General features: G+C 44.8%; 1 protein-coding gene and 1 long non-coding RNA gene across 3 annotated transcripts in view; both read right to left on the minus strand.

The window, feature by feature from the left end:
• LOC120990160 overlaps positions 1–27,799 on the minus strand; it is a 954,651-nt gene that overhangs the window by 18,375 nt on the left and 908,477 nt on the right. The gene's annotated exons all lie outside the window — the stretch shown is intronic.
• CFAP97 (cilia and flagella associated protein 97) overlaps positions 1–27,799 on the minus strand; it is a 44,862-nt gene that overhangs the window by 15,546 nt on the left and 1,517 nt on the right. For both annotated transcript variants that reach the window (XM_040418742.1, XM_040418743.1), the window contains exons 2-3: positions 26,496–27,291; positions 26,325–26,396 (exon numbers count right to left, since the gene is read on the minus strand). In XM_040418742.1, the coding sequence (XP_040274676.1) occupies positions 26,325–26,396; positions 26,496–27,279 (856 nt within the window). In that variant the 5' untranslated portion in view covers positions 27,280–27,291. The remainder of the gene's footprint in view (positions 1–26,324; positions 26,397–26,495; positions 27,292–27,799) is intronic.

Genomic DNA, 27,799 nt, shown 5'->3' on the forward strand with positions numbered 1-27,799 from the left:
AAAACGAAACACATACGGAAATGCATCCGTATGTCTTCTGTTTCCGTTCCGTTTTTTGCTGAACCATCTATTGAAAATGTTATGCCCAGCCCAATTTTATCTATGTAATTACTGTATACTGTATATGCCATACGGAAAATCGGAACGGAAAAACGGAACAAAAACGAAAACACAATGGAAACAAAAAACGGAACAACGGATCCGTGAAAAACGGACCGCAAAACACTGAAAAAGCCATACGGTTGTGTGCAGGAGGCCTAATACTGTGATTGCTTCAGAGATAGGAGTCCTAGACAATGCTGCGGCATGTACATTATCTGTAAGGCCCCTTTCACACGAGCGAGTTTTCCGTGTGGGTGCAATGCGAACGCATTGCGCCCGCACGGAATCCAGACTCATTCATTTTTAATGGATCTGTGTACATGTGCGTTGGTTTTCACACATCACTTGAGCGTTGCGTCAAAATCTCAGCATGTTCTATATTCTGCGATTTTCACGCACTGCTGGCCCCATAGAAGTGAACGGGGCTGCGTGAAAATCACATCGCCTCCGCAAGCAAGTACGGATGCGATGCGTTTTTCACGGATGGTTGCTAAGAGATGTTGTTTGTATACATTTAGTTTTTTATCACGCGCCTGCAAAACGCGATAAAAACTGAACGCGATTGCAGACAAAGCTGAATGACTTTGTTTGCGAAATCGCCCATTTTTCACTGAACGCATTTGCAACGCATCCAGACCTAGTCCGCACACGCTCGCCTGCAAGGGGCCTTATGGTTTGCTATTCCCCAATACAATGGGGCATTTAAAGGGGTTGTCCAGGCTTTTACTATTGATGGGGGTCCGACGCCCCGCCGTTCAGCTGTATGAGACGGCGTGTGCAGTGTGCACGTGCCTTCTCCCTTCTCTCTTCCTGCTCGCCATAGACATAGCAGCAGTAGACAGGACGAGAGAGAGGGGTACCGGACCCCCGCCAATCTGATATTGATGACCTATCCTCAGAAACAAAAGCGCAGACAACCCCTTTAACCACTAAGGACCACAGGTTATACCCCCCTAAAGACCAGGCCCTTTTTTACAAATCGGCACTACACTACTTTCACCGTTATTGCTCGGTCATGCAACTTACCACCCAAATGAATTTTACCTCCTTTTCTTCTCACTAATAGAGCTTTCATTTGGTGGTATTTCATTGCTGCTGACATTTTTACTTTTTTTGTTATTAATCGAAATTTAACGATTTTTTTTGCAAAAAAATGACATTTTTCACTTTCAGTTGTAAAATTTTGCAAAAAAAAACGAGATCCATATAGAAATTTTGCTCTAAATTTATAGTTCTACATGTCTTTGATAAAAAAAAAAAATGTTTGGGTAAAAAAAAAATGGTTTGGGTAAAAGTTAAAGCGTTTACAAACTATGGTACAAAAATGTGAATTTCCGCTTTTTGAAGCAGCTCTGACTTTCTGAGCACCTGTCATGTTTCCTGAGGTTCTACAATGCCCAGACAGTACAAACACCCCACAAATGACCCCATTTCGGAAAGTACACACCCTAAGGTATTCGCTGATGGGCATAGTGAGTTCATAGAACTTTTTATTTTTTGTCACAAGTTAGCGGAAAATGATGATTTTTTTTTATTTTAATTTTTTTTCCTACAAAGTCTCATATTCCACTAACTTGTGACAAAAAATAAAAACTTCTATGAACTCACTATGCCCATCACGAAATACCTTGGGGTCTCTTCTTTCCAAAATGGGGTCACTTGTGGGGTAGTTATACTGCCCTGGCATTCTAGGGGCCCAAATGTGTGGTAAGGAGTTTGAAATCAAATTCTGTAAAAAATGACCTGTGAAATCCGAAAGGTGCTCTTTGGAATATGGGCCCCTTTGCCCACCTAGGCTGCAAAAAAGTGTCACACATCTGGTATCTCTGTATTCAGAGAAGTTGAGGAATGTGTTTTGGGGTGTCTTTTTACATATACCCATGCTGGGTGAGATAAATATCTTGGTCAAATGCCAACTTTGTATAAAAAAATGGGAAAAGTTGTCTTTTGCCAAGATATTTCTCTCACCCAGCATGGGTATATGTAAAATGACACCCCAAAACACATTCCCCACCTTCTCCTGAGTACGGGGATACCAGATGTGTGACACTTTTTTGCAGCCTAGGTGGGCAAAGGGGCCCATATTCCAAAGAGCACCTTTCGGATTTCACTCGTCATTTTTTACAGAATTTGATTTCAAACTCCTTACCACACATTTGGGCCCCTAGAATGCCAGGGCAGTATAACTACCCCACAAGTGACCCCATTTTGGAAAGAAGAGACCCCTAAGTATTCGCTGATGGCATAGTGAGTTCATGGAAGTTTTTTTTTTTTTGTCACAAGTTAGTGGAATATGAGACTTTGTATGAAAAAAAAAAAAAAAAAAAAAAAAATCTGCATTTTCCACTAACTTGTGACAAAAAATAAAAGATTCTAGGAACTTGCCATGCCCCTCACGGAATACCTTGGGTGTCTTCTTTCCAAAATGGGGTCACTTGTGGGGTAGTTATACTGCCCTGGCATTTTCCAGGGGCCCTAATGTGTGGTAAGTAGGTAAATGACCTGTGAAATCCTAAAGGTGCTCTTTGGAAATATGGGCCCCTTTGCCCACCTAGGCTGCAAAAAAGTGTCACACATGTGGTATCGCCGTATTCAGGAGAAGTTGGGGAATGTGTTTTGGGGTGTCATTTTACATATACCCTTGCTGGTGAGAGAAATATCTTGGCAAAAGACAACTTTTCCCATTTTTTTATACAAAGTTGGCATTTGACCAAGATATTTCTCTCACCCAGCATGGGTATATGTAAAACGACACCCCAAAACACATTCCCCAACTTCTCCTGAGTACGGCGATACCAGATGTGTGACACTTTATTGCAGCCTAGATGCGCAAAGGTGCCCAAATTCCTTTTAGGAGGGCATTTTTAGACATTTGGATACCAGACTTCTTCTCACGCTTTGGGGCCCCTAGAATGCCAGGGCAGTATAAATACCCCACATGTGACCCCATTTTGGAAAGAAGACACCCCAAGGTATTCAATGAGGGGCATGGCGAGTTCATAGAAATTTTTTTTTTTTGGCACAAGTTAGCGGAAATTGATATTTTAATTTTTTCTCACAAAGTCTCCCGTTCCGCTAACTTGGGACAAAAATTTCAATCTTTCATGGACTCAATATGCCCCTCACGGAATACCTGGGGGTGTCTTCTTTCCGAAATGGGGTCACATGTGGGGTATTTATACTGCCCTGGCATTCTAGGGGCCCTAAAGCGTGAGAAGAGTCTGGAATATAAATGTCTAAAAATTTTACGCATTTGGTTTCCGTGAGGGGTATGGTGAGTTCATGTGAGATTTTATTTTTTGACACAAGTTAGTGGAATATGAGACTTTGTAAGAAAAAAAAAATAATAATTCCGCTAACTTGGGCCAAAAAAATGTCTGAATGGAGCCTTACAGAGGGGTGATCAATGACAGGGGGGGTGATCAATGACAGGGGGGGTGATCAATGACAGGGGGGTGATCAGGGAGTCTATATGGGGTGATAACCACAGTCATTGATCACGCCCCTGTAAGGCTTCATTCAGACGTCCGTATGCGTTTTGCGGATCCGATCCATCTATCAGTGCATCCGTAAAAATCATGCGGACATCTGAATGGAGCTTTACAGGGGGGTAATCAATGACAGGGGGGTGATCAGGGAGTCTATATGGGGTGATCACCACAGTCATTGATCATGCCCCTGTAAGGCTTCATTCAGACGTCCGGATGCGTTTTGCGATCCGATCCATCTATCAGTGGATCCGTAAAAATCATGCGGACGTCTGAATGGAGCTTTACAGGGGGGTAATCAATGACAGGAGGGTAATCAATGACAGGGGGGGTGATCAGGGAGTCTATATGGGGTGATAACCACAGTCATTGATCACCGCCCGTGTAAGGCTTCATTCAGACGTCCGTATGCGTTTTGCGGATCCGATCCATCTATCAGTGCATCCGTAAAAATCATGCGGACATCTGAATGGAGCTTGACAGGGGGGTGATCAGGGAGTCTATATGGGGTGATCACCACAGTCATTGATCATGCCCCTGTAAGGCTTCATTCAGACGTCCGGATGCGTTTTGCGGATCCGATCCATCTATCAGTGGATCCGTAAAAATCATGCGGACGTCTGAATGGAGCTTTACAGGGGGGTAATCAATGACAGGAGGGTAATCAATGACAGGGGGGTGATCAGGGAGTCTATATGGGGTGATCACCACAGTCATTGATCACGCCCCTGTAAGGCTTCATTCAGACGTCCGGATGCGTTTTGCGGATCCGATCCATCTATCAGTGCATCCGTAAAAATCATGCGGACATCTGAATGGAGCTTTACAGGGGGGTAATCAATGACAGGGGGGTGATCACCACAGTCATTGATCATGCCCCTGTAAGGCTTCATTCAGACGTCCGGATGCGTTTTGCGGATCCGATCCATCTATCAGTGCATCCGTAAAAATCATGCGGACATCTGAATGGAGCTTTACAGGGGGGTAATCAATGACAGGGGGGTGATCACCACAGTCATTGATCATGCCCCTGTAAGGCTTCATTCAGACGTCCGTATGCGTTTTGCGGATCCGATCCATCTATCAGTGCATCCGTAAAAATCATGCGGACATCTGAATGGAGCTTTACAGGGGGGGTGATCAATGACAGGGGTGTGATCAATGACAGGGGTGTAATCAATGACAGGGGGGTGATCAGGGAGTCTATATGGGGTGATCACCACAATCATTGATCATGCCCCTGTAAGGCTTCATTCAGACGTCCGGATGCGTTTTGCGGATCCGATCCATCTATCAGTGGATCCGTAAAAATCATGCGGACGTCTGAATGGAGCTTTACAGGGGGGTGATCAATGACAGGGGGGTGATCAATGACAGGGGGGTGATCAGGGAGTCTATATGGGGTGATCAGGGATGATCAGGGGCTAATAAGGGGTTAATAAGTGACGGGGGGGGGGGGTGTAGTGTACTGTAGTGGTGCTTGGTGCTACTTTACTGAGCTACCTGTGTCCTCTGGTGGTCGATCCAAACAAAGGGGACCACCAGAGGACCAGGTAGCAGGTATATTAGACGCTGTTATCAAAACAGCGTCTAATATACCTGTTAGGGGTTAAAAAAAACACATCTCCAGCCTGCCAGCGAACGATCGCCGCTGGCAGGCTGGAGATCAACTCTCTTACCTTCCGTTCCTGTGAGCGCGCGCGCCTGTGTGCGCGCGTTCACAGGAAATCTCGGCTCACGCGAGATGACGCCTATTGGCGTTAGCGTAGCCTGGGGGAGCCGCCGCAATGACGCCTTTCGGCGTTACAGTTGCGGGAAGTGGTTAAGGCAAAAACTATGAATTAAACTGACTCCTCTTTACATAGTGAAAATCAGAAAGAATTAAGAGAGGTATTAAAGGGAACCTCTTTATTAAACGGTTTTAATATACACATAGCTGTTCTTCACCTGATTAGAAACCAGTTAGAATTTTTTTGCTAGTAGGCTCTGTTCCTGAGTTATGCAAATTAGGCCTTTGGTGCAACAAGGGTGTCGCCAGTGCTCTTGTTGCACCCAAGCTCCACTCCTTTCTGGAGGACAGCCGCTCCCTGGCTGCTATGACTGAAAGGACCCGGCAGTGGAAAAGCAGTGAGGGATGGGCTGGCCACAGAATGAAGCGAAGCTTGGGTGCAACAAGAGCAATGGTGACGCCCTCAAGTTGCTTCAAAAAATATAGAGAAAAAGTGCAATAAACTTGGGGAAAATGAGTGAAATGGGATCATTTCGGCTCACTAGATCTACTGGATCTGACAAACGTCCTGGCCATCAGATGAATGTACAGTACGAAGTTCTGGAGAAAACCGATGCATCCGGAGGCGAGTCCAAATGAGACTGATGGTACATATCATATACAGTGCATAGATTTACAGTAAAACAGAAAATACAATTCTCATTAACGTATATCTTCAGTTTTATTTGGACTTCATCACAGTAGAACCTCCAGATACCACATTCATCTCCAAGACTTGGTACATAGCTATACGATTACACAGCCGTCTTGGAAATATCTTAAATGTGCTAATGGGTAATGAGCGATTAACCAATTGCAGGACCAAATTCCAGTGTACTATAGGCAATTTAGAGTGCGTTAGGCCCATCAGACGTGCCCAGAGAGCTTTAGGATATGTTCACACTGGAAAGGGAGGACACCATGTAGGTGTTTTATTCCTTCCTCAGTTAATATGGTGGCCTTTTACCCATAGCAGTGCATCTTTACACTGATAACACTAAGGCCTCATGTTCAGGTCCACATCCAAGCCGCAGTTTTTGTGGCTCGGGTGCGGACCCATTCACTTCAATGGGGCCGCAAAAGATGCGGACAGCACTCCGTGTGCTGTCTGCATCCGTTGCTCCGTTCCGTGGCCACGCGAAAAAAACATAACATGTCCTATTCTTGTCCGTTTTGCGGACAAGAATAGGCATTTCTACAATGGGCCGCCCGTTCTGTTCCGCAAATTGCGTGCAGTTTGCGGACCGCAAAATAACGGAACTGTCGTGTGCATGAGGCCTTAGACAGTATCTCCTCAGTTTTCGACCCAGTTTGAATGAAACCTTACAAAATTAAGAATTCTCCGCTACTATTCACCAAGCCAGTGGTGCCACCCCTCTGTCCTAACAATCTGCAGGGGTCACAGCACACAGATCTTCTGAGTAGGGATCGACCGATATTGATTTTTTAGAGCAGATACCGATAATCTGAACTTTCAGGGCGATAATTTATACCGATATTTTATATCTCATAATATATATTATATTAGTTAGTAGTCACTGAGGTGGTGGAAATTAGCATTTGGCACTAGTATATTATAAATGTAAAATTATAATTTACATTTATAATATACTAGTGCCAAATGGCAATTTCCACACCATCCCCCCTTCCTCACTGACTTTATTAACCCCTATCAGACCTCAGATCAGCCCTTTATTAACCCCTATCAGCCCTTTATTAACCCCAATTAGCCCATTATTAACACCTATCAGCCCTTTATTAACCCCAATTAGCCCATTATTAACCCCTATCAGCCCTTTATTAACCCCAATTAGCCCATTATTAACCCCTATCAGACCTCAGATCAGACCTTTATTAACCCTTATCAGACCTCAGATCAGACCTTTATTAACCCCTATCAGACCTTAGATGAATGAAATAAAAAACTCCTCACCTCTCCTGCGCCGCGGCTCCTCTTCATCTCCGGGTTCGGCGTCTCGCTCCCCTGTGTTCTCCGGCCCGCACACTGCACTGTCACCTGACAGCGTGCAGAGTTAGGTCATAATGCACGCACTACGTCCGCACGCTGTACAGGGTCAGGACAGTGCAGCGCGGGCCCCATCAAAGACGACCAGGGAGGGAGAGTATCGGAGCTTGCTGCGCTTCTTCCCCGCTCCCGATGCATACTAGTGCGTGCTTCCATAATCGAAGCGCTCACTAGTATTCGCTTTATACCCATTATCGGTATATCGGCAAGGTTAGATGCCGATAATGTACAAAATCCTGAATATTGGCCGATAATATCAGTACTTCCGATAATCGGTCGATCCCTACTTCTGAGCACGTCTTATTCGGATGCTGGAACATTTGGAGGATCACTGATAGATTTAGAGAAAATACTGTATCTTCTCTCCTTCACAATGGTGTTGTGAGTACTGTATATCTGCTAGGTTACACTATGTACACCTACATATCCGAGTGTGTATATACAGTAGATGTGTGCCTGGATAGTTTGTACCAGGAATGTAACTACCGTAGGGGCAGACCATGCGACTGCTATGGGGCCCAGGGCAAGAGGGGGCCCAGTCTTAGTTGGGATTATCCCCTCTTCTACTGGAAGTGATAACTTGGTTAGGACTTTACCCTCTAAAGGAACAGCTTTTAGAAAATGAAGCAGTGGAAAAATGTCCAAGGGGCATTGAAAAGGGTTTAAGCAGAAACCCTTCTGTCCGGTGTGGGGGGCCTGGTTTTATCCCTGCTATGGGGCCCTTACTTCTCCATGCACGCCATGGTTTGTACTTTTATACAGTATACACCAGGCCTCAGTCTCTAGGGTGCTGCAGCTGTGGAAGAACAGATAGAAGTGGTTTAGGAGAATGTCAGCGTGGGTGTCATGTCACCAGCCCACTACGAAGCACAGGAGCGAAGATTACAAGGTATATCCGGCAGGGAGGAGGAGGGAAATCTTAACCACAATATCAGGAAACCTGTAATTTCCAGGAGAAATGCGACCCACACTTATAAAGGCATTCTCCGAGCACAGGATAGTATTGTGTGATATGCATCCTCACTGTATGGCTAAATAATGCACGTGAGCATAACACCACCTGCAAAACTGTGACTTACCAACCATGGCGGCCTTAGACAGGGACAGTTCTAGGAGAGTCAAATTGTGCTGATGGGTTTTATAGGCAGCTTTTACAGCATGGCTTTCCCACGGAGGCCAATACATTTACGTAATCCGAGAATGCCATCTGGGAAATTTGCAGCACAAAAAAAGCTAATAAAGTAAGAGTAACTGGTAGACAACCAATGGGCAAATGTTTAGAAAAATGCTTTTACATTAGTATATAGCAGTGATGGAGAACCTTTGAGACGCCAAGTGCCCAAACTGCAACCCAAAACCCACTTATTTATCGCAAAGTGCCAACACAGCGACTTACCCTGAATACTACAGTCCCATGTACTTTATCACTTAGCTAGAATAGTCTGCCTACATTCAGTGCGCTGCCCGTGCTGTTCATAGTGCGCCCTGCGCTGATGAATGGCAGGAACAGTCTAATACATAGTACATAACATAGTAACATAGTACATAAGGCCGAAAAAAGACATTTGTCCACCACTTCGGCCTGTCATCCTGCAAGTTGATGCCTACCAATATAATGTTTCCAGGGCGTGGGTGCCCACAGAGAGGGCCCTGAGTGCCACCTCTGGCATCCGTGCCTATATATGCTCTATGTGGCCATGGTCATGTGTTACGCATTTCCCATAGTCGTTTATACTTGGTTCATGTGGAACCGTCCTGATATTTGGCACTGGCATCGGTGTGTGCGACTTATACAGAGAGCTGCTGGTGTACGCTGACTGGAAAGAGATGTGTGAAAGGAGACAGGCCATTGGCAAGCCTAGCAGCCTGGAAAACCCTGAGAGCCAGGCAGGACGCAAGCTACTGATGGACCCAAGGAGTGATGGTTGTACCACTGCAGGCGGAATCCCAGGAGTAGTCAGTAGCTACCTCAGTGAAAGAATGGTCTGCTGTGGGGGGAAGAAACACCTAGGATAGTTAACATCCGTTGACTGCTAGTATACAGGTCAACTAATCTATTTCCATAGTCAATGGAACAGCGGTCACTGCTGGCCATCAGTGAATGAGAGGTCACATATTTGTACTACAGGTAGAACCCCTTTTTGGTGAAGAAAGATGAAATTCAGGAAGATGATCATGTGCTACTCAACTGTCCTGGATCCAGTACAAAGCACTGCCTCACTCTCTTCCTCTGTCACAATCCAGCGTGCCCCTTGTCCGACATTTCCACTGTCCTGACTTTTCTGGGACTATTAACACTGCTACATCAACCCTGCTACAATGCTGTAACAACACTGCTATCCTGTAGCATGAAATGTGCTACTCCACAGCATCAACTCTGTTACACCACCAACCCTGCAAAATTGTTGGCATTGCCAGCTCCATTATACCTGCAGTCTGCTTTACCATCAACTCTGAAACCTGTTCAGTTCTGCTACATTACTGATACAGCTACATCACTCTCTGGCATCTGCCCTCCAGCTCTGCTACATCTGTCCCTGTGCCCTGATGCCCCAGCGCCACCTGTCTGTGCATGTAGCAGCCGCCGGAAGTAGAAGCACTGTGCGCAGTGAGCCGGCGGCTACTACATGAATTATTATCACAGGGATCGCAGGTCAGTGAATGTAACGGAGCATTAGATTGCATAGAAAGGGGGAATATAAATGTAATTTTAACTCCTAATACGCCTGTGCCCAGCCTTCTGTCTCCCAGGGAAGCACGAGTCCGAAGCACAGCCCGTCTTTTCTAATGGACGGATGGCCCTTAGCAACGCTCTTTTGAAGAGTGCTGCTAAGGGCCATTTCAGCCCCAATTTTCTACCAAAAATAAACGTTTTGGCTAAATAAAGTCTATTGCAAAATTGTTACCTATCACTTGCCCTACACTTTAGCAAAAAAAATAAAAATAATAATAATATATGACAGTTATCCTTTAAGGGTTATCCTACAAACAGCATTTATCACCTGCTCACTGGATAGCCAATAAATGCCAGCTCACTGAAAGTCCACCCACTGGGACGTACTGAGATACCATGAATGGGGTCCCTGAGTCCCATCTGAATGGTCAGATGCTTTTTGTGGGATTACTCCTTTAACTGTCCCTTGGAGGATTAGCTTCTACCCAGTTTTTGAAGTCAGAGTATTTCTGAGCAGACTGCTAAGCAGCCTAGACCTCTACTGTGGAAGACACAACAAGCACACCATCAGCAAAGGTCTCCATGAAGACGGCCAGACTACTGAGAGATGTTTAGAAGGTAAGCATTTTGCGTACAGTTTCACTTGGAGAGTTTTCTACAAAACATTCTACATTTTGCAAACCAGCACCTAGACCTGAACGTATGTAATAAAAAATGTAGTATAGACATACAGCGTTATTCAATAGAATGTATCTGCATTGTGCCACCTGCTCCTTGTTCTTTTCCTTATGTTTCTGCCTACCTTGCTGAGGTGGAAGCACGTGCTCAATTCCATCCTTCAACTGCCACCTCTCATATCTATGGTTAGAAGCATTGACAGGTACGTCGAGAAAGTAGCAGCAAAAAGGACACGTCCTCTGAGAAAGGACACAACCCCTGAAAAAGCTGCCAGCTTGAAAATAAATCAGGAGATGTGTCAACTGCAGCAATGAATGGGGAGATCTCTGAACCCACGTGAGGCACAGGGCTGGTTGTAGCTTTGTTAGAAAGGGATTGTCATGTACTATATGTACATTAATCATGGGATAAACCCATTTAACCCCTTAAGGACTCAGGCTTAAGGACTTGGCCATTTTTTGCAAATCTGACCAGTGTCACTAAGTGCTCATAACTTTAAAACGCTTTGACTTATCCAGGCCATTCTGAAATCGTTTTTTCGTCACATATTGTACTTCATGACACTGGTAAAATGAAGTAAAAAAAAAAATTCATTTTTTATTTATAAAAAAAAAAAATACCAAATTTACCAAAAATTTGTAAAAAAAAATTGCAGATTTTCAAGTTTCAATTTCTCTACTTCTATAATACATAGTAATACCTCCAAAAATAGTTATTAATTTACATTCCCCATATGTCTACTTCATGTTTGGATCATTTTGGGAATGATATTTTATTTTTTGGGGATGTTACAAGGCTTAGAAGAAGTTTAGAAGCAAATCTTGAAATTTTTCGGAAATGTTCAAAAACCCAATTTTTAGGGACCAGTTCAGGTCTGAAGTCACTTTGCGAAGCTTACATAATAGAAACCACCCAAAAATGACCCCATTCTATAAACTACACCCCTCAAGGTGTTCAAAAATGATTTTACAAACTTTGTTAACCCTTTAGGTGTTCCACAAGAATTAATGGAAAATAAAGATAATTTCAAAATTTCACTTTTTTGGCAGATTTTCCATTTTAATATTTTTTTTCCAGTTACAAAGCAAGGGTTAACAGCCAAACCAAACTCAATATTTATGGCCCTGATTCTGTAGTTTACAGAAACACCCCATATGTGGTCGTAAACCACTGTACGGGCACACGGCAGGGCGCAGAAGGAAAGGAATGCCATACGGTTTTTGGAAGGCAGATTTTGCTGGACTGGTTTTTTTTGACACCATGTCCCATTTGAAGCCCCTCTGATGCACCCCTAGAGTAGAAACTCCAAAAAAGTGGCCCCATTTTAGAAACTACGGGATAGGGTGGCAGTATTGTTGGTACTAGTTTAGGGTACATATGATTTTTGGTCGCTCTATATTACACTTTTTCTGAGGCAAGATAACAAGAAATAGCTGTTTTGGCACCGTTTTTATATTTTGTTATTCACAACATTCATCCGGCAGGTTAGATCATGTGATATTTTTATAGACCAGGTTGTCACGGATGCGGCGATACCTAATATGTATACTTTTTTATTTATTTATGTAAGTTTTACACAATGATTTCATTTTTGAAGCAAAAAAATATACACTGCTCAAAAAAATAAAGGGAACACTTAAACAACACAATGTAACTCCAAGTCAATCACACTTCTGTGAAATCAAACTGTCCACTTAGGAAGCAACACTGAGTGACAATCAATTTCACATGCGGTTGTGCAAATGGGCTAGACAACAGGTGGAAATTATAGGCAATTAGCAAGACACCCCCAATAAAGGAGTGGTTCTGCAGGTGGTGATCACAGACCACTTCTCAGTTCCTATGCTTCCTGGCTGATGTTTTGGTCACTTTTGAATGCTGGCGGTGCTTTCACTCTAGTGGTAGCATGAGACGGAGTCTACAACCCACACAAGTGGCTCAGGTAGTGCAGCTTATCCAGGATGGCACATCAATGCGAGCTGTGGCAAGAAGGTTTGCTGTGTCTGTCAGCGTAGTGTCCAGAGCATGGAGGCGCTACCAGGAGACAGGCCAGTACATCAGGAGATGTGGAGGAGGCCGTAGGAGGGCAACAACCCAGCAGCAGGACCGCTACCTCCACCTTTGTGCAAGGAGGAACAGGAGGAGCACTGCCAGAGCCCTGCAAAATGACCTCCAGCAGGCCACAAATGTGCATGTGTCTGCTCAAACGGTCAGAAACAGACTCCATGAGGGTGATATGAGGGCCCGACGTCCATAGGTGGGGGTTGTGCTTACAGCACAACACCGTGCAGGACGTTTGGCATTTGCCAGAGAACATCAAGATTGGCAAATTCGCCACTGGTGCCCTGTGCTCTTCACAGATGAAAGCAGGTTCACACTAAGCACATGTGACAGACGTGACAGAGTCTGGAGACGCCGTGGAGAACCTTCTGCTGCCTGCAACATCCTCCAGCATGACCGGTTTGGCATTGGGTCAGTAATGGTGTGGGGTGGCATTTCTTTGGAGGGCCGCACAGCCCTCCATGTGCTCGCCAGAGGTAGCCTGACTGCCATTAGGTACTGAGATGAGATCCTCAGACCCCTTTTTAGACCATATGCTGGTGCGGTTGACCCTGGGTTCCTCCTAATGAAAGACAATGCTAGACCTCATGTGGCTGGAGTGTGTCAGCAGTTCCTGCAAGATGAAGGGATTGATGTTATGGACTGGCCCGCCTGTTCCCCAGACCTTAATCCAATTGAGCACATCTGGGACATCATGTCTCGCTCTATCCACCAACGTCAAGTTGCACCACAGACTGTCCAGGAGTTGGCAGATGCTTTAGTCAAGGTCTGGGAGGAGATCCCTCAGGAGACCGTCCGCCACCTCATCAGGAGCATGCACAGGCGTTGTAGGGAGGTCATACAGGCACGTGGAGGCCACACACACTACTGAGCCTCATTTTGACTTGTTTTAAGGACATTACATCAAAGTTGGATCACCCTGTAGTGTGTTTTTCCACTTTAATTTTGAGTGTGACTCCAAATCCAGACCTCCATGTGTTGAAAAATTTGATTTCCATTTTTTTATTTTTGTGTGATTTTGTTGTCAGCACATTCAACTATGTAAAGAACAAAGTATTTCAGAAGAATATTTAATTAACTCAGATCTAGGATGTGTTATTTTTGTGTTCCCTTTATTTTTTTGAGCAGTGTATATATTTTAGTGTTTCCATAGTTTGAGAGCCATAATTTTTTCAGTTTTTGGGTGATTACCTTGGGTAGGGTATGACTTTTGCGGGATGAGATGACGGTTTTATTGGCACTATTTTGGGGTGCATATGACTTTTTGATCGCTTGCTATTACACTTTTTGTGATGTAAGGTGACAAAAAATGGTTCATTTAGCACAGTTTTCATGCACATTTTTTTACGGTGTTCATCTGAGGGGTTAGGTCATGGGATATTTTTATAGAGCTGGTCGATACGAACGTGGCGATACCAAATATGTATACTTTTTTTTTATTTAAGTAAGTTTTACACAATAACAGCTTTATTAAAACAAAAAAAAATTATGTTTTAGTGTCTCCATTTTCTGAGCCATAGTTTTTTAATTTTTTGGGCGATTGTCTCAGGTAGGGGCTCATTTTTGAGGGATGAGGTGACGGTTAGATTGGTACTATTTTGGTGGGCAAACACCTTTTTGATCGCTTGCTGTTGTACTTTTTGTGATGTAAGGTGACAAAAAAAAAAAGGTTTATTTAGCACAGTTTTTATTTTTTTACAGTGTTCATCTGAGGGGTTAGGTCATGTGATATGTTTATAGAGCCGGTCGATACGGATGCGGCGATACCTAATATGTATACTTTTTTTCCCCCCCTATTTTTTACCAATTATTATTTTTACATTATTTGGGGAAAATGATGTTTTTGTTTATTTTTACTAATTTTACTTTACTTCTGTATTGGAATGCATTGGCTGTATGAGTAATACTGTGTTTATTACTCATACAGCTTCCGGCCTGTGAGATCCAGGGGGCTAGATCTCACAGGCTCATCACCGGAAGGCAGCGCCATCGGGTCCCCCCTACAGCCGCATGGGGACCCGATGGCACCGCCACACGCCGCCGCAGGTCTGAATTGACGTGCGGTTTGCGGCGATCGGCCACACGGGGGGGGGGGTTCATTTAGCCGCATTTAGCGGCGGTGATGGGAAATACACATGACGTATCGGTACGTCATGGGTCCTTAAGGGGTTAAAGTGGTTTTCCGGGATTTCAATACTGATGCCTATCCTCAAGATTGGTCATTAATATCTGATTATAGCAGGTCCAACTCTCAGCAGCCCCGTCGATCAGTTATTTGAAGAGGCTGTGGCCAGTAATATCATGTTCATTGGTCATATGGCCTATTTGCAGCTCAGTTCCATCCAAGTGCATGGGCCTGGGCTGAAATACCAAGCACTGCTGATTAATTACCAAGTACAGTGCTGTGCTGAGGCTGTAGCGCTCGCGGAGCACCGCCGCGTCTTCAAACAGCTGGTCGGCGGGGGTGCCAGAAGTTGGTACCCCACTGATCCAATATTAATGACCTATTCTGAGTATAGGCTATCAATATTGAATTCTCATAAAATACCTTTAAGGCAAGGGCTTTACAGTGACTTTTAGCCCCACATTAGTCACAGTAAAATTGCAGGGTACTGCAACAGTCACACACCCTATAGACAATACAAGTACAGGGTTACAAACAATCAGCGCTCAGCAATGTTCCGACATCTCTTGGCGCAAACACAAATTGGATGAATTTTGCTTTGTGACAACGTGTTTTGGACTTTAAAGCTCCTTTATCAAGTCTCTAAGGTGAATAAGAAGGGGTCATGGATGAGCTCAAGGAGGGCCCTCCCAGCCACGACAGCACCACAGAGACAGAGGATCCGCCCCCAGGACAGGAAACCTGCAGAATAAAAGGGGGGAGCCTCTCTCCCACCTCAGTGGTTTAATGAGCGTGAGAGCGACTCCAACCCAAGTTAGTTTATCCAATATATAACAATTTATACACACATACTGTGTGTATATATATAGACCAAAAGTTTGGACACCCCTTCTCATTCAAAGAGTTTTCTTTATTTTTATGACTATGAAAATTGTAGATTCACACTGAAGGCATCAAAACTATGAATTAACACATGTGGAATTATATACATAACAAACAAGTGTGAAACAACTGAAAATATGTCATATTATAGGTTCTTCAAAGTAGCCACCTTTTGCTTTGATTACTGCTTTGCACACTCTTGGCATTCTCTTGATGAGCTTCAAGAGGTAGTCCCCTGAAATGGTTTTCACTTCACAGGTGTGCCCTGTCAGGTTTAATAAGTGGGATTTCTTGCCTTATAAATGGGGTTGGGACCATCAGTTGCGTTGAGGAGAAGTCAGGTGGATACACAGCTGATAGTCCTACTGAATAGACTGTTAGAATTTGTATTATGGCAAGAAAAAAGCAGCTAAGTAAAGAAAAACGAGTGGCCATCATTACTTTAAGAAATGAAGGTCAGTCAGTCAGCCGAAAAATTAGGAAAACTTTTAAAGTAAGGGCTATTTGACCATGAAGGAGAGTGATGGGGTGCTGCGCCAGATGACCTGGCCTCCACAGTCACCGGACCTGAACCCAATCGAGATGGTTTGGGGGGAGCTGGACCGCAGAGTGAAGGCAAAAGGGCCAACAAGTGCTAAGCATCTCTGGGAACTCCTTCAAGACTGTTGGAAGACCATTTCAGGGGACTACCTCTTGAAGCTCATCAAGAGAATGCCAAGAGTGTGCAAAGCAGTAACCAAAGCAAAAGGTGGCTACTTTGAAGAACCTAGAATATGACATATTTTCAGTTGTTTCACACTTGTTTGTTATGTATATAATTCCACATGTGTTAATTCATAGTTTTGATGCCTTCATAGTCATGAAAATAAAGAAAACTCTTTGAATAAGAAGGTGTGTCCAAACTTTTGGTCTGTACTAATATATATCATTTTTATTTTATTTTTTTTGCTACACCCAGTGCATGAGAAAAGGAGGAACCATGAAAATCCCAGGGAGGAAAAAAGGAAGGGTGCTGTTGTGGGGTCTGGAAAATCCGATTAACGGTAAATGTAATCAGCATTTTTCACTTCCCCCACGACAGCACCACAGAGAGATTACAGAGAACACCCCTTCCTTAGAGGGGGCGCCACCACTTGAAGAACCCTGGTACCAAACAGGAGATCAGAGAAAGAATTCGGTTGGAGACGATAGTGCTTGTAGAAAGTTGAAGGAGAGGACCACGTGGCAGCCTTGCAGATTTGATCAATGGAGACATTAGATCTTGCAGCCCAAGATGTGGAGACAGCCCTAGTGGAATGTGCCTTAATAGAGCTTGGAGGAGGACTACCAGAAAAGGAATAGGTTAGGGAAATTACTGATTTAATCCATCTAGCTAGAGAACCTTTTGAGGCTACCTTTCCCTTGTTCCTTCCTGAAAAAAAGAACAAAAAGGGAAGAGGATTCCCTCCAATCCTTAGTTACATCTAGGTAATGCAAAAGGCATCTCCTAAAGTCTAGACAGTGTAACCGACTCTCCTTTTGAGTCTTAGGATCCAAAAAAAAAGGTTGGAAGTACAATTTCATGAAGTCTATTAGTCCTAGATGGGACCTTTGGCAAAAAGGCAGGATCTGGTTTCAGGGCCACCCTATTATAAGCAATTGACATAAAAGGGGGGTTTTCTGGCAATGGTAAAGCTAATCCTTCTGACAGAGGTTAAAGCTAATAAAACTAGCTTGAAAGTAAGGAGTTTTACAGAACAGGAAGACAGTGGTTCAAATGGTTGATGGGTCAAAGCATTCAGAACTAAGTTTAAATCCCACTGGGCCATATTGGGAGATTTTACCAGTAGAATTCTGTCCACTGCTTTAAAGAACCTTTCCACCTATGGGTTAGAGGCAAAGTTTCTATGAAAAAGGGCAGAGAGAGCAGATACCTGAACTTTTATAGTGCTTTTAGCTAGTCCCCCTGTCAGCCCTTTCTGCAGAAATTCCAGGACTTGGAAAACAGAAGTTTCTGATGGTACAGAACCTGACCTGACTCCTAAAACTTCAAGGTATTTTCTCCTAACCCTAGCATAAATTGACACAGTTACCGCCTTTCTACTTTTTAACAAGGTGGACACTAGGGCCTCAGAAAACCCCTGTTTAGTCAATAGCGCCCTTTCAAATTCCAGGCCGTCAGATGCAAACCCCTGACGTCTGTATGACACACTGGCCCCTGTTCGAGAAGATCCGGAGTCTCCGGAAGTATCTAAGTATCGACATTGTCTTTAGGAGAGAGAACCAAGCTCTCCTTGGCCGGAAGGGGGCTATTAGAATCATTCTCGCTCCCTCGTTCCTGATCTTTTTGAGCACCAGTGGAATCAATTGGAAAGGATGAAAAGCATAACCCGAGGGGAAATTCCACTTCAGGAGAAAAGCGTCTACCCCATACGGGGATTCCTTCAGGTTGAGAGAACAAAAACGGTCCACCTTCCTGTTTGCTCTGGTGGCAAACAGATTGATGGAAGGAAGACCACATAACCTGACTATTTTTAAGAAGACTTCCTGGTTTAGTGACCACTCCCCCTGTCTCAACTGGTGTCGACTTAGAAAATCCGCCTGGACATTCTCTTTGCCGGTTATATGAAGGGTGAAGATGTGACCGATTCTTCCTTCCAGATACTGAAACAAAAGAGTTGCTTCTCTCATGAGGGACGTAGATCTTGTACCCCCCTGGTGAATTATATATGCTACTGCCGCCCGATTGTCTGACATTATTCTTATATGATCTGAATAAATTAGGGTTATCGCTTTCTCCAAAGCTAGCCTCACAGCCAGTAATTCCTTTCTGTTTGAGGAAAACGTCTTCTCCATCAGAGACCATCTCCCTTGAATGACCTGGTCTAGAAAGTGGGCCCCCCATCCAAAAGGACTGGCATCCGTAGTCAACACCACTGGACTGGCGAAATTCCAAGGGATTCCCTGATCTAAATTTGACTTCATCTCCCACCATGTCAGGCTTCTCAATGTTTTCTTCGAGATCCTTATTTCTGACTCCAAAGAGCTCCCCTGTTTTTTTTTTTTAGGGCAAAAAGGATCTCCATCTGTAAGGCTCGAGTATGGAATTGAGCAAATGCCACTGCTGTTATACAAGAGGTTAGGGACCCCAATACTGACATGGCCATACGAATGGACATACATTTTGATGTTTTTAACATTTGTAGCCTCGTCTGTATGTGTGTGATCTTTCCTTCCGTTAGAAATACCCTCTGGGCTAAAGAATCCAAGAGGAGACCCAGGAATAACTGGTGAGTTTTTGGTTCCATTTGGAACTTCTTCAGATTTATCATCTACCCCAATTGTTTTAAGATTTTTGACACCTTCTGTACTGCTGATATACAACTTTGTTGAGAGTTTGCAATGATCAGAAAATCGTCTAGGTATGGCAGGAATAAAATGTCCTCTTTCCTTATGAAGGATGCCACCTCTGAAATTATCTTTTCTGGGGGCCATGGAAAGACCGAATGGGAGTGCCTGATATTGGAAATGACGTATCTGACCCCCGACTATTACGGACACTTTGAGAAATTGTTGATGAGAGGGGTGAATGGGGACGTGGTAATACGCGTCCTTCAGGTCGAGGACTGCCATGAAACAACCCGGATACAGTAATTGGATTGCGGATTTTACAGTTACCATCTTGAATTAACTCACAACAAGGTGTCTGTCTAATGGTTTCAGGTTTATAATAGTGCGAAAGGTATTGTCCGGTTTCTTTACTAGAAAGAGGGGAGAATAATACCCCTTTCCTTGTTCCGTCACTGGTACTGGAATCAGAACCCGTTTCTCCTCTAATTCCAGAATCTTCACTTCCATTGCTGATAGACCCAGTGACGACCCCTGAGGTTTTGTGATCTTGAATCTCTGAGGGGAAAATGAGCAAAATTCTAGTTTTAAACCTTCCTTTATTAGGTTCTGAACCCATCTTCCCCCCACTTCTTCCCATGCGGAAAGGAAGAACTTTAGTCTCCATCCCACGAACTTCTGGCGTCATTGTTGTTGGGATGGTTTCTTAGGTTGAGAGGAGGAATTTCCGAACAAAAAACCTCTGCTTCCAAACCCCCTAGATCTGGAATCCTGGCTCTTTTCGCTACCACGACCTCTCCCCCTGAACCCTGAGGAATGAAAGGGACGTCTAGATTTAGAGAAGGAATTGGGAGGTAAAACCTGTAGACACCTGGAAATTTCCTTTTTTTTTTTTTAATCAGCTGCCTTCTCTAAAAGGGAGTCTAATTCTGGGCCAAACGAGAATTCTCCCTGACAAGGGATACCACATAATCGTTGTCTGGAAGACAGGTCTCCTCCTCTCCAATTCTTTAACCATAGAGCTCTCTAAGCTAAATTGGAAAGAGAGGAGGCCTGAGCTAACAATCTAATAGAGTCCATAGAAGCATCAGCCATAAAGTCTGCTGCCTTCTGTAAAGGTAGGGATAGAGGCTAAGATCTGTTCTCTGGGGCATTTATCACAAATCTGGTTCTCCAACCTCTCATGCATCTGGCTGCAACCGTAGATGCTACACTAGGTCTAAAAGCGGAGGTGGATGCCTCCCATGTACTTTTAAGGCAGGAGTCAATCTTCTTATCCAATGGATCTTTTAGAAATCCCATGTCCTCGAATGGAATGGAGGAATTTTTTGATATCTTGGAAATGGCAACATCGATTTTTGGTGCCTTATCCCAAGAAGAAAAGGCCTCTTCCTCAAAGGGATATCTTCTCTTAAAACTCCTAGGGTTAAATACTTTATCAGGTTTTTTCCATTCTTTACTAATGAGGGCAATAACACTCTTATGTAAAGGGAAACATCTGCGTTTCTTCTCTTGAAGTCCTTCAAATACAGAATCAACCATTGACTTATCTTTTACATCCTCTAGTTCTAAAGTGGAAACCTAATGAGAGACTTTATATTCTTTAGGAAACAAGGTGATTCTTCCGAAACGGTTTTATCTATGTATTGCTGGCACAGCCTTTTAGCGTAAGAGGAGGATAAAGGGCATTCACACAGCGCACATTCTTTGTTTTTTCGTTTTGGCAAAACCTTTCTGGGTCTTCTCTAAATACAGGGTGGGCCATTTATATGGATACACCTTAATAAAATGGGAATGGTTGGTGATATTAACTTCCTGTTTGTGGCACATTAGTATATGTGAGGGGGGAAACTTTTTAAGATGGGTGGTGACCATGGCGACCATTTTGAAGTCGGCCATTTTGAATCCAACTTTTGTTTTTTCAATAGGAAGTGGGTCATGTGACACATCAAACTTATTGGGAATTTCACAAGAAAAACAATGGTGTGCTTGGTTTTAACGTAACTTTATTCTTTCATGAGTTATTTACAAGTTTCTGACCACTTATAAAATGTGTTCAATGTGCTGCCCATTGTGTTGGATTGTCAATGCAACCCTCTTCTCCCACTCTTCACACACTGATAGCAACACCGCAGGAGAAATGCTAGCACAGGCTTCCAGTATCCGTAGTTTCAGGTGCTGCACATCTCGTAAAATCTGAAGGCAATCGTCTATGCTGTGAAGATACGAGATGTGCAGCACCTGAAACTACGGATACTGGAAGCCTGTGCTAGCATTTCTCCTGGGGTGTTGCTATCAGTGTGTGAAGAGTGGGAGAAGAGGGTTGCATTGACAATCCAACACAATGGGCAGCACATTGAACACATTTTATAAGTGGTCAGAAACTTGTAAATAACTCATGAAAGAATAAAGTTACGTTAAAACCAAGCACACCATTGTTTTTCTTGTGAAATTCCCAATAAGTTTGATGTGTCACATGACCCTCTTCCTATTGAAAAAACAAAAGTTGGATTCAAAATGGCTGACTTCAAAATGGCCACCATGGTCACCACCCATCTTGAAAAGTTTCCCCCCTCACATATACTAATGTTCCACAAACAGGAAGTTAATATCACCAACCATTCCCATTTTATTAAGGTGTATCCATATAAATGGCCCACCCTGTATAAATAAAATGACCAAACATCAATTCAGTTAATAGAACTGGGCACTTACCCCAAATGTCTTCAAACATGAGCTTAAGTAACGGCGCAGGAACCTCTCCTTTTGCCGGGTCGGGTCTTTTTTCTTCCTCCATGAGGCTAGGAAGGTATTAGAATGTGAGACAGAAACAATATCACAGAAACTCTGGAGATATGGAAGGCGAACCCAACATTTAGAATTTACCAGCAGGGCTGGTATTAAACAGGAGAGAAGAAATAAACTTCATGGGAGGCAGAAGCCAGGTATTGTTCCGTCACCGGTCTCACCAGACCTGCCGGCGTGCGCTCTGTTAAGAGATCCTCCTCCGGAAGCCATGCGCATCGAGCGCGATCCCCAAAACGGAAGCACGCCCGTGGAATGCACGCCACCGGAAGTGCGTCACATGGAACGCACGCACATGCTTACCGGAAGTGTCCTCGTGTAGCGCACTCAGCCGCTCTGCCCTCAGAATTCACATGCCGGTAAATGCCTCGATCCGGCCGCATGTATAGGAATGCATCACCCCCCTGGGGCTGCTTCCTTTTCTCTCTCCAGTGTCGTGTGGCCTTACTCCCCTGGAGGGGCACATGCACCCGCCGCAAGCACCGGATAGAGGCCCTCCACCGGCACCTAGGGTCCTGCCAGCACAACCTATGGGTGATAGACCCCAGCAGGTATGTTACCAACTAGTCCTCTAGAACCTCTGGGACTTGCAGACTAGCGGTACCTGAAAGAAAACTGAAGGTTCCCTGCTCCAGGGACAGGAAACCACTGAGGTGGGAGAGAGGCTCCACCCTTTTATTCTGCAGGTTTCCTATCCCTGGGGGCGGATCCTCCCTCTGTGTGGTGCGGTCGTGGGGGAAGGGAAAATTGTATCATCCATATGTGGTCGTGTTTGCGCCAGGAGATGTCTGAACATTGTCGAGTGCCAATCGTTTGCACCCATATGCCTATATCGTTTACTTTGCTCCGGAGGCTTGGCTACCCCTTGGGTTGAGGACCTTACGTCACCGACCTGTTGCAATTATATGCTTTATACTAATGTTGTGCCTATGCTTGCACAACACTCAAAGGTGAGCATGATCATCTGGTTTCCAATTCCAATTGATCAGCATTACACTGTGAGCGCCTGCTTCTTTTAGCCACGATTTGCTACACACCCTACGGAGGAGACCCGTAATTTTACCGCTACCTTTAAATGACCAAAAACCTCTCTGGAACTGTACCCCTAAGCTAAATGGCAATCATTAAAATGACACATTTAGGCTACTTTCACACTTGCGGCAGGACGGATCCGACAGGCTGTTCACCATGTCGGATCCGTCCTTCCGCTATTTCGCCGTGCCGCCGCTCCGTCCCCATTGACTATAATGGGGACGGGGGCAAAGCTCCGGCACAGCACGGCGGTGCACGGCGAAAGCCACCGGACTAAAAAGTCGGACATGCAGGACTTTTTAGTCCGGCGGCTTTCGCCGTGCTGCGCCGGAGCTCCGCCCCCAATATAGTCAATGGGGACGGAGCGGCGGTCCGGCGGCACGGCAAAATAGCGGAAGGACGGATCTGACATAGTGAACAGCCTGTCGGATCCGTCCTGCCGCAAGTGTGAAAGTACCCTAAGAAGAATGTCTAGTGCAGTTGGTCACCTTTAGGGTAAATGCACACATTCAGGATTTATGTGCGGACAACCTACACTTAGATCCGCAGGTGTTCGCAGGGAAATCCGTGTGGTCAATCCGCATCAATTGGTGCGGATTTAAGTGACTGGAGAAAATCCGGACAGGAAAAATAATAAATTGACATGCAGCGGATTTTAAATTCCGCACCGTAGGTCAAAATCCGAGCGGGAAAAATCCACATCATGTGCATTGAGAATTTCAAATTCTCATAGAATACAACGTACATGACCTACAGTGCAATCCTAATCACGTGCACTTACTCTTATACTACTGAAAGGCAAGGGCCAGGCCTTGGCAGCCAAATCAAAATGTAAATATGTGTGCCTACAGCGCTCTAGAATCCATACCCCGCTGGCATGTCAGCAGTGTACTGGTATATGGATTCCAGCCTGGTATATGGATGTACAGGCCAGAGCACACATTGCTGCCCCTGCCTGTACCAGCCCCACTCTCCTAAACCCTGGCACAGATGTGCCACGTCAGGCTTTAGAGGAGCGGGCACAGGCAGCTCCTGTCCTGTGCTTGCTCCAATTTGCTCTGCTAAGCGCCTGCCCTGATGCAGAAGTAAAATAATACCGCCACCACCTGTGACTGGACTGGGGTTGTGGTATGCTGGGTCTGGTAGTCCTGCAATATTAAACCATTGGTGCTCAGTGTAATAAAGCATAAACTGTGAACAGTCTGTGTGGAGGAGTCACAGCACTCCCTGGTACCGTACACCAGCTCCATCACAGGAGTAAAAATACATATCAGCCGGCCAGCGGCCGTTGCACGTGCACAGACGCTTTCTTAAGGCCTCTTGACACAGAGAGCATAGCACATCACTCCTCCTCCCTATGCCGCTCTGCTATAGCACAGCTATGCCAGGCTTTAGGAGAGCAGGGCTGGCACAGGCAGGGGCTCAGATGTGTGCGGCCTCAGTGGAATCCGTACTCCTATACACAACTGCCATGTCAGCGCTGGACAAGTGTACAGATTGCAAAGAACTCTTCATTTCTGGCACCGTGGCTGCACAACAACGGGCACCCCCACCAAAACACTGGGCACCCCCCACCAATCTGATACTGTTGACCAATATCTGTAGCCCAAGGAAACAGAGCCAGAAAAATTAGTCAACGAATCTGCTTTCCCACATGGATTTCAAAATGTATGCTTTTCATTTGACGTGGTTTGACTGCACATTTTTTCTGATTTCCATTGGATTTTCAGGTGCCGATTGGTGAACTTATGCCAAGTGCAGCCCAAGGACCCTCTGACAATCCTGTGTGACCTGAGGTTAGTTTAACACAACCTTATTCTGAGGCTGAAAAATACAGAGCAGCTACAAGAGAATCAGCCTCCGAAACCCAGACGCTTTTTCGGTATATTTGTTTTTCAGCAGAGTAAATCTCTGGAAACCACATCCAAAGGATTTATTCAGCATGTGAGCGGGTGACCTTCTCACCATCAGCAAGGGTCGGCCGGACTGAAATGACCATATACTGATATGAACTATGTAGAATGTGGTCCCCCCCATCTCTAGAGCTGCTCATGCACATGTGAATGTTTGAGACTACAGAGCTCTACAGACTTTCCCCTGTGAGGGACTGATCATCATCGCTGTAATAACTGGCCAGTCATGGATGTGGCTGGTATCATCTCATTGGCGTACTTTTCCCCATAGAGAATTGTCTGGAAAATAATGGGATCATTTATCAAACTGATGTAAAGTAGAACTGGCTTAGTTGCCCATAGCAACCAATCAGATTCCACCTTTCATTTTAAAAAAGGAGCTGTGAAATATGAAAGGTGAAATGACTGGTTGCTATGGGCAACTAAGCCACTTCTCCTTTACATCAGTTCTGATAAATCTCCCCCGATGTGCCACTGCACATGTAACAAGCTCTGATTTAGGACACAAATATATGTCTGAAACCTGCAGGCATTATACTGTACTATCCTCATATACAGATGGTACAGCACAACGCCTACACGTATGTTGTTTTTAATATGACACATTAAAGTGCCGGTGGCTGAAGAGTGGATTGTCCATACCGGAGCTGTCCAAAATGAAAGGTGGAATCTGATTGGTTGCTATGGGCAACTAAGCCACTTCTACTTTACACCAGTTTGATAAATGACCTCCTAAGTCTCTATAGTAGTAGATGCCTGGAACAAGCTTCCAGCGGATGTAGGACAGACATGCCTGGGACAAACATATATCGTCTATCCAATTATAAAAGTAAAGATGGTCTCCGTTGTCTTTTCTGCTATGTTTCTATACTCTACTGTGTCTCTTCAATGAGAAATAATACCACCCCTGAGGAGCATCTAAGGTTCCATTCAGACGTCTATAGTGCATTGCGGATCTGCAACACACCCGGCCGGCACCCCCATAGAAATGCCTATTGAATAGGACATGCTCTATTTTTTTCCAGAGCTGCGAACCGGAAGATCGGGGCCGCGCTCCGGAAATGCGGATGCGGACAGCACACTGTGTGCTGTCCGCATCTCTTCCAGCCCCATAGAGAATGAATGGGTCCGCACCGGTTCCGCATAATTGCGAAACAGATGCGGACCCATTCTACGGACGTGTGAATAAACCCTAAGGCATTTCAACCAGTGTCCTGCACTGTGATGATGAGGGGGCAACAACCCCAAACCAGCTCTCTACAGATGGGCGTCTCTGGTTTGGCTGCTATGAGCCAGTCTGCATACTCTTTATCCATGGAGCACTGTCTGAAATATGAATCTCCACCCTCCGTCAACAATGTAATAAATTGGGAGATCTTCACATAACATATCCACCAAAGCGTTCAAAACTGTACATGATAAAGACTATTGGAGTAGCCTTACCTTTCAGAAGCTGGTTCAGGTCCATGGCGTCCTGCAAAGCCTTTGGGTCAGATTTACCATCAAGCTCAGGATCTGTTTTTCAAAAATAAAGTTAATAAGATAACGGATAAAAAAAAATAAAACAAATCGGAGTGGAAAAGTAAAGAGAAGTTAGAAGATGGCTACAATTACCACATGACTCCTGTCTGACGTTCTCTTGTCGCTTTACTTTAGCTTTTAGCGCCTCGCTAGTAGCCGCAATGTCAAAAGACTGTATCGGGCTGATGTCAGGGGTGGAGAGCGGGGTCACGTCAGTGACTGTGTCCTCTGACTCATCAGCATAGTCCCTGAGGTCTCTCACGGATGGTCTATGTAGCCTGCGCTCAGGAGAACGCAGAGAAAAAGGAGCTCTGTCTTTGGATGATTGATAGGACCTCGAAGTGTGGTCATCTGATGTGGTATCAGAAAACTCTGTATCGGAGCTGGAGATGGAAGAAGGAAAGTCTCTGCTGTGTTTTCCCGCAGTCTTCTTCCCAATATTTGTTTGCTTTGTAGGTTTTGGTCTGGAGCTGCGGCTCTCCTCCTCACTACTGTCATCTTCGTCTGGGTAGTAATTATCATCGAAGTCTCGTCTTATCTGGGGGATTCCTGTTGGAATAGTAGCTTCTATTCTCAAGCTCTGTGCTGAGCTCCTACCCGATTTTACAGCACTGCGGGGTCTTGGAGCGTCCAAGGACAACACAGTCCCTGAGGACTTAGGCTGGGTTTCCTTTGACAGCTCTTTTCTCCTTGATACTTGTGGTGGTTCTTCTCCTCTCTCACTGTCCTCCGACTCAGAATCATGATTATTTTTCTTGCGTTCGGATGTAGCGTGAACCGATGTAGTGACACCCGGTCGTCTCGATTCCTCGTCATCACTGTCAAAAAAGGAGTGATCCACTTCACCATCATCAGAAAGATTTCCGTACCGATCCATGATGACACAGATCTGGAGGCAGAAGATAAAATACCGGAAATGTATCAGACTCGGACTCTTCTATATTTCCACACATGTACAACCATTAGTAACATGCAGAACACTGAATGGACTCTTGTTACAGCATGCTATGGATATGTTCACACCTGTCGAATTTGCCAGTGGCAGATCTCACAAGTATTTTTCAAAGAATTTAAGCCCTGGATTTTGACCATATACCCTACAGGGATATTTCCCGGTGGGCTGATGCCAATGGGGCCACCTAAGCCCTCCTCACAGATGCTTGGCCAGCAGCTGGAGGTCCCGCCTGAATTCAACTGTTTCACCATCCTGATGGTCATAGGGCAGTATTTTATGCTGCGCTGTGGTATTTGGTTTTGCTGGGGCGGTATTTTGTGCTGTACAGTGGTATTGCTGGCCTCACATACTTCTGTTGTCCTGCCTGCACGTGGCGGGTGTTGTCCCTGCCTTCTGTCAGTTCAGACTCACCTACAACTTGGGCCCACTTTCAGGTTTTTTT

This window comes from Bufo bufo, chromosome 2, assembly GCF_905171765.1.
Source record: "Bufo bufo chromosome 2, aBufBuf1.1, whole genome shotgun sequence".
Taxonomy (NCBI): domain Eukaryota; kingdom Metazoa; phylum Chordata; class Amphibia; order Anura; family Bufonidae; genus Bufo; species Bufo bufo.